General features: G+C 44.9%; 1 protein-coding gene across 1 annotated transcript in view; it reads right to left on the bottom strand.

The window, feature by feature from the left end:
* Positions 1-16,107, bottom strand: part of KIF5B (kinesin family member 5B) — a 195,222-nt gene that overhangs the window by 100,250 nt on the left and 78,865 nt on the right. The window contains exons 12-13 of the mRNA XM_033931498.1: positions 5,973-6,154; positions 3,611-3,679 (exon numbers count right to left, since the gene is read on the bottom strand). Of these exons, the coding sequence (XP_033787389.1) occupies positions 3,611-3,679; positions 5,973-6,154 (251 nt within the window). The remainder of the gene's footprint in view (positions 1-3,610; positions 3,680-5,972; positions 6,155-16,107) is intronic.

Below are 16,107 nucleotides of genomic sequence, written 5' to 3' on the forward strand. Positions count from 1 at the left end.
GTCGGCCTGTACATTTTCCATACCCGCTAAGTGCATGGCTGAGAGAGCTTACAAATAAGCTTCTGTCCACTGAAAGAGGAGTTGAGCTTCTAGGTGTAATGGAGTGCTTCTAGGGTCTCCTTGCTGCATTGTCTGAGAAGACTCTTATTGACTTGTGTTCCAGAGACTTCTCCAGTGCCTGAAGCACTAGTCAAATGGCTATGAATTCTAGTTGATTTATGGACCACTTTTGCTGAGCCAGTGTCCAACGACCCTGAACTGAGTGGAATTAGAAAAGGTACAGAAAAGGGTGATGAAAATGATAAAAGGGTGGGACAACTTCTCTATGAGGAAAGGTTAAAGCGACTAGGGCTCTTCAGCTTGGAGATGGCTCAGGGTTGATATGATAGAGGCCTATAAAATACTGAGTGGAGTGGAAAGGGTAGATGCGAATCGCTTGTTTACTCTTTCCAAAAAATACTAGGGGCATGCAATGAAGCTATTTAATAGATTTAAAACAAACTGGAGCAAATATTTCTTCACACAATGTGTAATTAAAATCTGGAATGCATTGCCAGAGAGTGTGGTGAAATCAGTTAGCTTAGCAGTTTAATAAAGGTTTGAATAATTTACTAAAAAAGAAGTCCATATGCCATTATTAAGATGGCTTGGGGAAATCCATTCTTATTCCTTGGATAAACAGCATAAAATGTTTTACTACTTGGGAGCTAGCTATGTACTTGGGACCTGGGTTGGCCACTGTTGGAAACAGGATACTGGGCTTAATGGACCTTTGGTCTGTCCCAGTATGGCAATTCCTATGTTCTTAGGTTAACAGCCAGCACACAGTAGAGTATTTACCCTTGTTCAGGGCCACTATTACTTCTTGACTGTTGTTCTCATGCAGAGAAACAGACTCTGCCAGAGAAACTGCATCATGGAACAATAATGGCATGGAATCGTACTTTCCATCTTCCAGTCTATTTAAGACTGAACCTCCTGGTCCAGCTGTGTCCTCATCTGATTGAGGCACATGCTAAGGGGAGTTCCTCTGTACTACTGCCTTCATCATGCTAACGCAGATGCTGAGGACACTTGACAGTTCAAATAGGCATGCCACATAAGGCTCACAAAATCTGGGATGAAGCCTTGTACTGGGGGTCTTAAAGACCCTGACAGGGACTCCTTGCCAGTCCTCCTGGGCTCTGCGGCAATTACATGCCTGCGCTTGGTCAATGCATCTTTGGAGGTCTCTGGAAAGGTTCTCTTATCTTGGGAAGGTGCCTCCTTCAGATCTCCATCCCTAGAGGACTTAGAGGAGGCTGAGCCCAAGGCACCTGCTTCTCCCCCTCCCCCATGTGCTCCACTACACATGGGACATGGATGCTCCTTGGCTTGCCATTCAGAGCACACCTGGCAAGTTATAGGGGTAGGAAGGCCTGAGGGGTCCATCTCTGTCGATTTTAAGCAAAGAGGGGTTTTGAGGCACATGAAGGCTTTAGAACAAAGATCATTTAAAATCCAAGATGGCCACTGCCGTTAAAATCATGCCAAAAATGGCTCATGGGGACTTCCTGGAAGACCAAAAATTGCAAGGAAAGGGGTTTTAAAGATGAGGGACCAAGGATCTGGCTGCAGAAACCTTTAAATTTCACTTTTGAAGAATCAACTCCCCACACACCCAATTATCCCCTTATACTTTAATAGCCTTACTTACTGTGTCATGTGCCTGCCTTCTTCAGCTTAGGAATGCAGCTGGGACAAATGGAGAAGAACTTAGCCTCAGAGGTTCGCAGGACAAACTTGGTCTTTGGGCTGTCAGTCTGATCAAGTCTTCACGCTGTGAAGAGGGAGAGGACTGTGTAGCTGACCCACTATTAAACCCAGCCAAGCCGGGATGGAGCCAAACAGCCTGCGCTCAAACTCCTGGTAAACCAGGGATGCAAGCAGCTACTTAAGGGACTGCCCTTGAGCTCAAAAAACACAAAAGCAGGCTGGCTAGCTAGGGGGCTGAACCTGCTAGCAGCTGACTTCCGTAGTGCGAGACTGCGTCGTCTCCCAGGCAGAGGACAGGGCACTGAACCTCCAACCAAACTCTTAGAAAAAATATCCCAAAATAATAAAACTGAACAGCAGAGCAGAACATTTCTGAGCAACCTGAAAGCAGAAAAAAACTGAGAGGGCAGGAGCATCTCCATGGGAAGGAGGTAGAGTTCAAAGGATGATTGACAGCATTCTACAAGCAACTTGCAGGTTCAGTTGCATAACCCTAGCTAATTATGTTTTTTTCAAAATGGACACATTTGTAATATGTTGACTCTCTAACACAAAGGTGAATAATGTCCAATTTTAGGATAATCTTGCTGTATTAAATATTTTTCACACACCCATAAAACTATTTTCACACATGGTGGGGTCTTTATTATTTATCATTCTTGTTCATCTTGATTTTTTATCTCTATGTTCTGTCTTTTGCAATGTGCGACTTCTTATTACATTACATTAGTGATTTCTGTTCCGCCTTTACCTTGTGGTTCAAGGAGGATTATATAAGAATTGTTAAGATATTAAGAAGTACATATTGTTAAGATATTAAGAAGTACTTAGGGAATAGTTTGAACATTTTCTAATTTGCTAAGGAGTAGTTGGTATTGCAGGAGGAGTTCAGAACATGTTTTGTTGTGTTGTATTGGTTTTATGTATTTTTTGAAGAATAGGGTTTTTGTTTCTTTTTTGAAGGTTTTGTAGTCTGTGTACTCTTTTATATGCACTTTGTGTGTGTATTTAATATATGTATTTGTGATCTATATTGCTTTATACTCCTTATATGTATTTTCAGAGGAATTTAGTATTCTTTTACATTTTTTTTAGGTATAACTTTAATATAATCTTAAATATTTTTGTTTTGCTTTGCTTGTAGACTCCTGAGGAAGGTGCTTTTTTGAGTACTAAAACGCTAACAGCGTCAAGTTTATTTGTTAATAAAGATCCCTTTTAGAAGCATATAATTTTCTACCGCTATTTGCTTGTTGGCCTTCAGAGGTGACATTACTCATTGTTCCCTCATTCATAGGTCTCAGGGATACTCCAGATTGGTAGCTCAATGCTGTTTCAGGCTGCATTTCAATTTTGCTTATACTTCTCTGCAAGGACTCTTATCCAGTTTCTTTCAAAATTTAAATAGTTGCTAGAAATCTCAAAAATATAATATTTTCTATGGAATGAGCACTACACTCATCTTACCTATTCAAAGGCAGAACTACAGTCCTTAGAGAGGTACTTCCATCAGGTATCATAAATCAACCGATTGAATACTCTCTACATTCCAGTGCTTACAAGACTTCCAAACTAGATGAGTCAAGAAACAGCTACTTGAGATTGGAAATACTGCTAAAGCTCTCATCAAGAAACACAGAATACTAAGCACTGAGCTGTCATTCTAGATCCTCTGACCCAACAATGACTTTGCTTGTGTATAGACACTATTTTAATAAAAGTCCTATATAATGTTTAAAAAGTTATGTATATTTTTTTTAATCCTCAACTTTATTTTGCTCCTTCTTTCAAGTCAGACACTGAACATAAAAACCAAGATGAGGGTTTCTACGAATATCTTTAGAGTACAACTTACCTCTTCTTGATCTAACATTTGCTGCTTCAGTTTTTCTACCAGCTGGCTCTGCTGATTAATTTCTTCATCCTGAAGTAAAATATATATATTAAAAAAGCCTTTGACTTGCCAATTCTTATAGACATTGTTAAGATGCAGAAATAAAAATTGTTCTACCACACTAATACAAGAAATATAAAGTGAGAGTATTTTATTTTTAACCTCTTACAAGTTTTGTAACATTGTACATGTGTCATGATTCTGGATACTACTAACAAAAGATCCAACTCGACTACAGTAAAATATCGAGACGAAGAACAAAAAACAGAAAATGTAGTGATGATGTACAGGACGCCAAGACTTTATTAAATAATTATAAGAAACATAAATCATTTTGTTTCCAAAAGGACTGATAAGACAGGATCCGACACGGTCCGTGTTTCGAAGAAACACTACTTCCTCAGGGGTCTTAACGCATATCAGAACAAAATAACCTGATGGATAACAACTGAATAAAAACTGAAAATAGACATTAGTGCTCTTGCTTGATGCACCTGGAGTTGACGCTCCACCCAAGGAAAGAGCAGGCAGGTTTCCTGAGCCAGAGATGCACTTGGGAGTTCCTCACTGGTGAATGACATATGCTACAGCTGACACATTATCGGAGAAGACTCTGACTGCTTGGCCCTCCAGAGTCCTCTGCAATTTCACCAGAGCCAAACAAATGGCCTTCAGTACCAACCAGATGATTGACCAATTCTGTTGGGAGAGCGATCAATGCCCTCCCAGCCCAGCAGACCATCATCTGTCGCCACAACCACCTGGAAGCAATCCACAGCAGCATACCCCTGGAGAGAGAATGCGGAATAAGCCACCAAGTCATGCTGGCCCAGACTCCAGAGGCTAGAGAAGACTTGTCTGAAACATGTCTATCTGAGGAGCCCAGTGCGAGAGCAAAGCATGCTGGAGAGGGTAAATGTGCGCCCTTGTCCAAGGCACCATATCTATTGTGACCTCCATGGATCTCAATACATGAAGATAGTCCCATGCTGATGGAGCTGTCTTGTCTAGGAGACAAGAAATCTGAAAACACAACTTCAGTCTGCTGATGGAGCTGTCTTGTTTAGGAGACAAGAAATCTGAGAGCACAACTTCAGTCTGCCTGCTTCTGGACGACAGACGCGGCCCACTGCTGTGTATTCTAGGGACTGCGATGGTATCAAATAGTTGTTCCTGTAATACACATTCCAAACCAGCTCCTCCAGGACCTGGATCATCTGATCTACCCTGCGCTGACCCTTGAAGAACGAGGTGGCTCTAATCAGCCAGTCGCTCAAATAGGGATGTACCTGCAGCCCCATCTTCATTTTCCGTAAGTGGATTGACACGACCACAGTCACCTTGGGGACAGTACGAGCCTTTGTCAAGCCAAAAGGCAGAGCTGATAATACAAAGCTATTCCCCCAGTGTCCCTGCAGGCTCAGCAGCTTCGCCCCAAACAGCAAGCCGCGAGTCATTTGCATAAGCAAAGTTTAGCAGTGACAAAGCTTAGGAAGATTAGGAAGTCCTTTCTTCTGATGTAACTTCCAGTTTCGCAAAACCGGAAGTTACATTAGATGGAAGGACTCTGGTGGCAGAGGAAAAGGCCGAATGGGTTTCTATAGAAAGGGGACCGACAAATCAGTGAATTTGGTTTAAAAAAACAAAACAAAACCCAAATCGATTCCAACTCAGTTAACAACTCCCAAATAGAATCCTGAAGCCTCTACCTCTAACCCTCTGTTGTAGTTCCTTCCTATTTCTCCTACTGTAAACCGCGTCGAGCTCTACGAACGTGGAGATGATGCGGTATACAAACCTAAGGATTAGATTAGATTAGATATCATGTCAACATCTGCAAACATCAAGATTTTGTGCTGTACCCCATCAACCAGCTTTGGATGAATGTTAGCATTCAGACAGTATGATTTCATAGCCTGGATTTCTACTCTTTCCTTAATTTTTCTAGAATATAATTTCTATTAACCTACCCTACAGTACCTTTTCATACTTCTTTCCATTTACACCTCTCTCATATTCTGCCACACACTATGGGACATAATACTCAGATCTCACACATCACAAAACATTCAGATTTTGGAATAGAGAGGCCATAAGCTGAGTCCATGGGAATGAGCAAAGATGAATCATATATCCTTACCCCTGAAGTTTCCTGTACCTTCACCTGCTTCACTTTCTGAAAACTGCAAAAGTCATGTCTCACTTGATGCTGCAGTTTAATCACTACAATTACAATTATGAAGATTTGCATGACCTTGTTGGCCAGTGCCAGATTTTCATTCTCCTCAGACATCCCTTTAAATTAATAAGCTTGACCACATACCTTATCATCAAGCTGTTTATACAGTTTAGCAACTTCTTCTTCGAACTTTCTTCTCTCAGCATCAGTAAAATTAACCCCAATTGGTGCTGTTGGTTTATCATTGGTGATCACATTATCCACAGCAAAAGCTTCCAAGTTAGCTTTCTCTTTATCAAACCGTTCCTCAACAGGCACCGTTTCCCCTGTAAGAAGAGGTCTGCATGAATACATTCTTCTTGCAATAAAAGATCTTACCGCCAAGTAGTACCATGCACCCTATAGAGACAAATAAAAGATTTTTTTCAACCTTCCAACTACTCCTAAATGATGTACAAAAATATTAAATAACAGAAAATGACTAATAAGTAAATATATAATACAGTGCAGTAACTACAGCTACAAAGCATAAAATTGAAAACCATTTCCATTTAGGACTCAACACTTTTAAAACAGTATGGTATTCAAATAAACCATTCAATTCAGTGAACTCTCACTTCATGTAAAGTAAATGCACTAGGGTGTAAAAGTTCTCTAACTATACTTCAGAGATAAAAATAACTCTTTCAGATAAAAAGTTACTTACCTGTGGTAGCTGTTCTTCAGTGTCCACAGGACTGAAATCCTCATCTATGAGCAACTTCACCAACACAGCGTGGCACGAGAAGCACTTTTCTAGAAGCCTAATGTTTCCTGCACACGTTTGCAGTTTGAAAATTTACCCGGAAAGTTTGGACAAATGTTGTTCTACTGAGAATATACCCTGAGGCAGCAGTTATATAATGAACATCGCGAAATGCTGGCCGTGTTGGTGGAGAAAAAGAAGTGGCTTATGACATTAAATAAAAAATGAGGACGGGTGAAAAGGAACTTTGAAAATACTGATTATATAGCGAAAGAAAAGGACAGTGTTTAAGTTAAGTAAAATACTTCCCGTTTCTTCTCTATTTGAAAATGTTTCTCGTATGAAAGTGTCGTCTCATCTAGTGTAATTGAATATCAAAGACAATGAATTTTGATATACATGGGGACGATTGAGATTTGATATACAACCTTCCTAAAAGAAAAGTGATATATAAAATAAAAAAGATAATAAAGAAAAGTAAAAAAACAGAGATTAAATGAAAGGAAAGTCTGAGCTAAATATGGTTATTTTAAACAAGAAGGAAGGTGGTTTTTGCCAATGATTAAATCAGGAGCATTGTGAATGATCACATACAGATGCCAGCTGGTGAGGCTTTTTTCCACCTATAAAACAGAACCCCTAATAGAGGCTTTTTTCCACCTATAAAACAGAACCCTTAATAGAAACTATCATATTTATGATTTGACATCACTTAGAAAATAGTGGATAGAAAAAGTGAGGTTTTAAGGAGCCATCTATTTGCAATAAAAACCTCCCTCCAACAAAAAAGTGGTCCAGAATGTGTATAAGAACAGACTAAAGGTCCATCAAGCTCAATATCCTGTTTTCAACAGTGACCAACCCAGGTCATAAGTACCTGGCAAGATTTCAAAGAGTAAAGGACTGATGCTATGTTCTCATGGAGGCAGTCAAAATCCTGTCCCTGATTTTGGATGTGATTCAAGTTTGAACTATTCATTCATCTGTTATCTAGAACCATAGCAAGAACCCTGTCTAGATAGGGAGAAGCAGGAGGATACCTACGCCTAGGAGTATGACAGGATCTCTGTTTTGCCTTCATGGAAGAGGCGGTTGGATTGGGCCTGGATAGGGTCTTGAAAGTATCTTGAGAATGTACCTTATCTCCCAGAAATATCTCTCCATGATACAGCATTTCAGTGAGCTTTTTCCTATACATCATGTCTTTTTTTTTTTTAAATATTCTTTATTCATTTTTTCATCTAACAACAAGTGCAACAGATGTTAACAGTAAAACTTATACAATATCACTTGATATCTATTCTTAGTAATTTCACAATTAAAAATAAAAATAAATCCCTCCCTCCCAACCCTATTTTACACATGTGATTACATATATATATTGTTCTTTATTAATCCAACCCATCAATCTATAATTAAACTTCCTCCCCCCCATCCCTGTACAATTATATCAGCTGGGGAAAAATGATTATTCAATCATTACAATACTCTATTAATGGTCTCCAAACCTCCTGAAATTTATTAAAATTTCCTTTCTGCAACGCTAACATTCTTTCCATCTTATACATATGACACAGTGAATTCCACCAAAAACTGTAATTTAATCTATTCCAGTTTTTTCAATTAAATGGAATGGCAACTTATGTCTTAAGACTAAGGCTCTCAGTCAGGAGAGTCTGAAGTCACCAATCCCAATAGCATTTTGACACAGTTTTTTCCTCCAAAAGATTCCAATGTCTGATCTGTCTGAACCTCCTTTCCAGAAGATAAGTGATTCTTGGAACTTTTGGCTCTTTTAAGAGTGGATTTGACAACCATGGAATGTGATGATGTTGCTGTTTTACAAATCCTGGAGCCCTCTGGACTCTGTACATAAAGTCAACATTCTTATTAATATCTGCATGCAGAATATTGTGGCGTAGATGAATTTACATGCACTGAAACTTAATGTTAGTAAAACAGAAGTGGGGATATGGGGAAGAATGGAAGAAGATGTTTGTCCTCAGCAGAAGTCCTTTTGTGCTAAATTATGGTATCTTGCTATCTCTATCGTCTCTTTGATTCTTGTCAGACACCAACAATCTTCTTTCCCTAGATTTCTGAGTCCTCAAATCTAATTGTTTGACCAGTTGCCTTAGCATGAAAGGCTACAGCTGATTTTCCATGCTGCAGAGTTCTTGTAGCCTTTTCTCTACAGTACACCCATTTTGGCAATGTACAATAGGCTACAACTCCATGATATTTCAAACACTCCAGAGGTTGGGGGCAAAGGTAGCCTTTCTTTCATATACAGTGGTGCCTCACACAACGAACTTAATTTGTTCCAGGAGCAAGTTTGTTATGCGAAAAGTTCGTTATGTGAAACGCGTTTTCCCATAACAATACATGTAAAAAAAAATAATTCGTTCTATAGCATAAAATATGCTAAGATGACATAAAAAAAGATAAATTTATCTTGTTAGAGCTGTTAGCATGATATAGAGGGGATATATGTGAAGGGGAGGGGAGACAGGGGTTTTGTTGATCCTTGCTGTGTATTATAATCACCCCCCACATACTCCCCAGTACCTTTTTTAATTCCTCCCATCTTTCCCAGCCAGTGGCGTACAGGCCAGAAGCGCAGAGATCAGGAGCAATTCCTCTGCACGCCTGTGTGGGCCCATGCCGATCTCCGAATGGCTGCAGTTAGTTCTTGTGAGTCCCGCGAGAGCTGGCTGCAGTTAGTTCTTGTGAGTCCCGCGAGAGCTGGCTGCAGTTAGTTCTTGTGAGTCCCGCGAGAGCTGGCTGCAGTTAGTTCTTGTGAGTCCCGCGAGAGCTGACTGCAGCCATTCAGAGATCAGCGCAGGCCCAGGCGGCGGGGGGGGGGAGGTTTAAAAATATGCGGTGGCGGCGGGGGGAGGTTTAAAATATGTAGCGCCACTGAACGATGCAGCTCGGGCGACTTCGTTGTGTGAAACGAAGTCCGTTGTACGAATCAAGACAAGAAGTTCGTTGTGCGCAGCGTTCGCTGTGCGAGGCGTCCGTTATGCGAGGCACCACTGTATTCAAGTGTGGTGCTAGTTTCTGTGTTGCACTGTAGGCTGTTTTGAAGTTATTCTTCTTTAGAAGTTTTCCTATGTGATTTGTCACTCCTTGGACATAGGCAAGTATTATAGGTTTTTGTTTTGTTGCAGGGTTGTTGACTGTTGTTGATTTTGTGGATTGGATCATCGAGACATTTTAGTGCTTGAGAAGTGGCACTTCTGTTATAGTTATTAGCCAAGAATGTGTCCTGGAAGATATCCTTTTCTTTCTGAAGATTGTCTGGATTGCAATCTCTTAGTGCTCAGTTTACTAGTATACTTAGGACACCTCATTTTGTGGCGAGATGATAGTGGGATTTTGTGGGAAATCTTCCTTCAGAAACTACCCACCTCAATCCCCAGCCAATCAGGTTTGAGAACTCATAAGAATGTTAAGAAAGCACAGTTACTTACCGTAACAGGTGTTATCCAGGGACAGCAGGCAGATATTCTTAACGTATGGGTGACGTCACCGACGGAGCCCCGGTACGGACACTTTTTACTAGAAAGTTCTAGTTGGCCGCACCGCGCATGCGTGAGTGCCTTCCCGCCCGACGGAGGAGTGCGTGGTCCCCAGTTAAGATAAGCCAGCTAAGAAGCCAACCCGGGGAGGAGGGTGGGTCGTAAGAATATCTGCCTGCTGTCCCTGGATAACACCTGTTACGTTAAGTAACTGTGCTTTATCCCAGGACAAGCAGGCAGCACATTCTTAACGTATGGGTGACCTCCAAGCTAACAGAGAGGGAGGAGGGATGGTTGGCCATTAGGAAAATAAATTGTGTAACACAGATTGGCCGAAGTGCCCATCCCGTCTGGAGAAGGTATCCAGACAGTAGTGAGTAGTGAATGTGTGAACTGAGGACCAAGTGGTAGCCTTGCAGATTTCCTCGATGGGCGTGGAACGGAGGAAAGCCACAGAAGTAGCCATAGCTCTAACCCTGTGGGCCGTGACAGCACCTTCCAGTGAGAGACCGGCCTGAGCATAACAGAACGCAATGCAGGCAGCAAGCCAGTTGGAAAGCGTCCGTTTAGAGACAGGACGACCTAGGCGGTTAGGGTCGAAGGACAAAAAGAGCTGAGGAGACAAGCGGTGAGCCCTGGTACGGTCAAGGTAGTAAGCAAGGGCACGCTTACAGTCCAGCGTGTGCAATGCCTGTTCCCCAGGATGAGAATGGGGTTTAGGGAAAAAGACAGGCAACACAATGGACTGGTTGAGATGAAAGTCCGAGACCACCTTGGGGAGGAATTTCGGATGGGTACGCAGAACCACCTCGTCATGGTGAAAAACAGTGAAAGGTGGGTCGGCAACCAGTGCATGCAGCTCACTAACCCTCCTGGCAGAGGTGATGGCAATGAGGAAAAGCACTTTCCATGTAAGGAATTTGAGTGAATTTGAGGCAAGAGGCTCAAAGGGAGGTTTCATGAGGGCGGATAAAACCACATTCAGGTCCCAGACGACTGGAGGAGGCTTCAGCGGTGGTTTGACATTGAAGAGGCCTCTCATGAACCGGGAAACCAGTGGGTGAGCCGTGAGAGGTTTTCCGAGGATAGGCTCATGAAACGCAGTGATGGCACTGAGGTGGACTCGGATTGAGGTAGACTTGAGGCCAGCGTCGGACAGAGAGAGCAAATAGTCCAGTACAGTTTCCACCGCCAGCGAGGTGGGATCGTGGTGATGCAGTAGACACCAAGAGGAGAACCTGGTCCACTTCTGATGGTAACATTGGAGGGTGGCTGGTTTCCTGGAGGCATCCAAAATACGACGGACAGGCTGAGACAGATTCTCTGGAGAGGTCAGCCCGAGAGAAACCAAGCTGTCAGGTGGAGCGAGGACAGATTGGGATGTAGTAGAGACTGATGCTGCTGTGTAAGTAGAGTAGGAGACACAGGAAGAGGAATGGGCTCCCTGGAGCTGAGCTGGAGCAGGAGGGAGAACCAGTGTTGGCGAGGCCACCGAGGAGCGATGAAAATCATGGTGGCTCTGTCCCTGCGGAGTTTGAATAACGTCCGCAACATCAGAGGTAGAGGAGGAAAGGCATAGAGGAAGCGATCCGTTCAGTTGAGCAGGAACGCATCCGGGGCCAGACGATGAGGAGAGAAGAGTCTGGAACAGAAAAGGGGCAGTTGATGGTTGTGAGGAGCTGCAAAGAGGTCCACCTGAGGAGTGCCCCACCGAGCAAAGATGGAGCGGAGTGTGGGAGGATCCAGAGTCCACTCGTGAGGTTGAAGGATGCGGCTGAGATTGTCGGCCAGGGAGTTCTGTTCGCCCTGGATATAGACAGCCTTGAGGAAGAGACTGTGGGCCATGGCCCAGGTCCAGATGCGGATGGCCTCCTGACAGAGGAGGGGAGATCCGGTGCCGCCTTGCTTGTTTATGTAGTACATGGCGACTTGGTTGTCTGTGCACAGGAGAAGAACCTGAGGGTAGAGAAGGTGCTGGAAAGCCTTGAGGGCATAGAACATGGCCCTGAGTTCCAGGAAATTGATGTGATGTTGACGCTCCTGAGGGGTCCAGAGTCCCTGAGTGCGAAGTTCTCCCAGGTGAGCTCCCCACGCATAGGGGGAGGCATCTGTGGTTTTGATCATGGAGTGAGGGGGTAGATGAAAGAGTAGACCCCTGGAAAGATTGGAGGAGTTCAACCACCATTGAAGAGATCGCTGAAGAGACGATGTCACAGAGATGGGATGAGAAAGAGGATCCGTGGTCTGTGACCATTGGTTGGCTAGAGTCCATTGAGGTGTCCTGAGGTGGAGTCGCGCCAGAGGAAGCACATGGACCGTCGAGGCCATATGGCCCAGAAGGACCATCATCTGCCGAGCTGGGATGGAATGATGAAGGAGTACCTGCCGACAGAGGTGGAGCAGGGTCCGATGCCGGTTGGAGGGAAGAAACGCCCTCATCAGAGTGGTGTTGAGAACTGCGCCAATGAACTGAAGTCGCTGTGTGGGAAGCAGGTGCGACTTGGGGTAGTTGATCTCGAACCCCAGGAGATGGAGGAAAGAGATGGTGTGTTGAGTGGCTTGTAGCACAAGTGGAGACGTAGGTGCTTTTACCAACCAATCGTCCAAGTAGGGGAACACCTGGAGGTTGTGAGACCTGAGAAAGGCCGCCACCACAATAAGGCACTTGGTGAACACCCTGGGCGATGATGCGAGGCCAAAGGGTAGCACTTGTACTGATAGTGGCGGTGCTGTATCTGAAATCGGAGGTAGCGACGTGAATTCAGATGGATTGGAATGCGAGTGTAGGCCTCTTTGAGGTCCAGGGAACATAGCCAGTTGTGTTGAGAGAGAAGAGGATACAGCGTGGCCAGGGAGAGCATTCTGAACCTTTCCTTGACCAGACACTTGTTGAGGTCCCGGAGATCGAGGATGGGACGAAGGTCTCCTGTCTTCTTGGGAACCAGGAAGTAGCGGGAGTAGAATCCCTGACCCCTTTGGTCTGTGGGAACCTCTTCGATGACATTGAGAAGAAGGAGGGATTGGACCTCCCTTAGGAGGAGAGGGGACTGGGAGGAGTGAGACGCAGACTCTATTGGAGGATTGTCTGGTGGAAGAGTCTGGAAGTTGAGAGAGTAGCCGTGGCGAATGATGTTGAGGACCCACAGGTCTGATGTGATGACCTCCCAACGGTTGAGGAAGAGTTGGAGACGTCCTCCGATTGGTTGAGGAAGAGGTAATGATGGTGGGAGACTGGCTATGTCCTGGAGAAAGGAGTCAAAAGGGCTGAGATGGTTTTGACTTGGCAGGTTGGTGAGATTGAGAGCAAGCCTGAGTGTGTTGTTGTTGACGAGGTCTGTGAGGCTGCTGTTGGGGCGGGTTGAGAGGCCTGGCCGAGAACCTGCGCTGGTAAGAGAACTGTGGTCTATAAGGGCGAGCAGGAGGAGCCTTCTTTTTAGGTTTCACCAGAGTGTCCCATCTGGTCTCATGTGCTGAGAGTTTCTGGGTGGTTGAATCCAGGGACTCCCCAAAAAGTTCATCCCCAAGACAGGGTGCGTTAGCTAGGCGGTCTTGGTGGTTGATGTCAAGATCAGATACCCTCAACCAGGCCAGACGCCGCATGGCAACAGCTATGGCAGACGCTCGGGAGGTCAGCTCAAATGAATCATAAATAGAGCACACCATGAATTTCCGCAGTTGAAGGAGGCTGGAAATTTGTTGTTGAAAGAGTGGAACTTTGCGTTCAGGGATGTATTTTTGAAGGGCGGATAGTTGCTGTACGAGATGCTTCATATAAAATGAGAAGTGAAATGTGTAATTATTCGCCCTGTTGGCTAGCATTGCATTTTGATAAAGGCTTTTGCCAAACTTATCCATCGTTTTGCCTTCTCTGCCAGGAGGGGTGGAGGCATAAACACTGGAGCCCTGAGTTTTCTTTAATGTAGACTCAACTAGGAGAGACTCATGGGGCAATTGAGGTTTGTCAAAACCCGGAATTGGGATGACCCTGTATAGGCTGTCAAGCTTACGAGGAGCTCCGGGGACAGTGAGTGGATTCTCCCAATTTTTATAAAAAGTTTCCCGCAGTATGTCATGGACGGGTAACTTGAGGAATTCTTTGGGAGGTTGTTCAAAGTCTAAGGCATCCAGAAAGGCCTGGGATTTTTTAGAGTCGGACTCTAAAGGAATAGAAAGAGCCGCCGACATCTCCCTGAGGAACCTGGTGAAAGAGGATTGCTCAGGCTTAGAAGTGGTATTGGGCGCTGAGGGTTCCTCGTCTGTGGACGATGCGTCCTCCTTGGTACCGGGTGGGGATTCTTCCCATAAGTCCGGGTCTCTGATATCAGTGTGCGCACGCCGAGATATCGGGATGGAAGGCTCGGTGTGGTGGGTCTTAGAAAGAGACTTGCCAGAGCGCATTGAGACGGTACCGGGAGAGGAAGACCGGTGCTGATCCCGGTCCCGGGAAGAGCGGTGCCGGTCTCGGTCCCTGGGAGACCGGTGCCCTTCCTGGTCCCGAGGAGGATCGGCTGCAGCGTGGGTCTGAACTACAGGATGAGCACGGAGTGGTTCAGCTGAGAGGACTGGCATAGAAGTGTTGAGTGGCACCGAGGGAGTGGACACCGATGGGACGGTGCGAAGCTCGGGCCGGTCTGGTACCAAAAGGAGTGGTGCCAAAAGGGTCGGTAACAGGTTCTGGAGTTGGTGCTGCAGCTGTTCCTGCACTTTGTCTTGGAGTATGGCCACGATGCGGTCATCCAGGGGTGGCACCGGTACCGCTTTTTTCTTTTTTGGTTCCATAGGTGCTGCTCCACGCCCCGGCGATGAGGAGGCCGATGACGAGGCACTCACCGAGATCGGGGCGGAGCGTTTGCGGGGTCGGCGTGAGGCCGGGAGGACCGGCGTCGCCACTGTGGCAGGTGGGCGCTCAAGGGAGGTGGAAGGCTTCTTAGCCGGCTTACCTGGTGCCAGTGACCCCGAGGAAGGATCGGGCGTCGTCGAAGTAGTCGGTGCCGTCTTTTGCGGTACCGTCGATGTCGCGGCAGGCTCCATAGCAGATCTGGTACCGAAAAGGATGTTCTGCTGGATCTGCCGATTCTTTAAAGTACGTTTCTTAAGAGTGGCACAGCGGGTGCAGGTGTCAGCCCGATGCTTTGGACCCAAACACTGTAGGCACCAATTGTGTGGGTCAGTGAGGGAGATCGGGTGTGCACACCGCTGGCACTTCTTAAAGCCCGGTTGCGGGGGCATGAAGGGAAACACGGCCTCCGCAAAATCAAAACCGGAGGCCTGTATGGTGACAAAAGGCCCCGCTGGGGCCGGTTTCAAAAATCGAGAAAATCGAGAGATTTTTTTTTTTTTAATTTGAAGAAAAAAGAGAACCCGAAGTGGGAAAAAGAGAAAAAACGAGAAAAAAAAAACGCGAGCGGAAGGCAAAAAGGATGTTTTCAACGGCCGTTGAAACCACATGGGACTTCTTCGCTCCGCGGAAACGAAGAAACTGGGGACCACGCACTCCTCCATCGGGCGGGAAGGCACTCACGCATGCGCGGTGCGGCCAACTAGAACTTTCTAGTAAAAAGTGTCCGTACCGGGGCTCCGTCGGTGACGTCACCCATACGTTAAGAATATGCTGCCTGCTTGTCCTGGGATAATATAAGCATTGCCAATATTGGGACAGGTCAAAAGACCATCAAACCCAATATCCTATTTTTAACAATGGCCAATCCATGTCATAAGTACCCTGACAAGTTCCCAAAAGGGTAAAACAGATTTTATGCTGCTAGTTCAGAATAAGCAGTGAATTTTCCCAAGTCCATTTTAATAATGGTTTTCTTTTAGGAAATTATGCAAACCTTGTTTAACCCCTGCTAAACTAGCTGTTTTCACCATATTCTCCAGCAACGAATTCCAGAGTTTAATTACACATTGAGTGAAAAAATATTTTCTGCAGTTTGTTTTAAATTTACTACTCTTGTAGTAGCTTCATTGTGTGTCCCCTAGTCCTACAAGTAAAGACAACACAGAGACC

The sequence above is a fragment of the Geotrypetes seraphini genome, chromosome 2, assembly GCF_902459505.1.
Source record: "Geotrypetes seraphini chromosome 2, aGeoSer1.1, whole genome shotgun sequence".
In the NCBI taxonomy this organism is placed as follows: domain Eukaryota; kingdom Metazoa; phylum Chordata; class Amphibia; order Gymnophiona; family Dermophiidae; genus Geotrypetes; species Geotrypetes seraphini.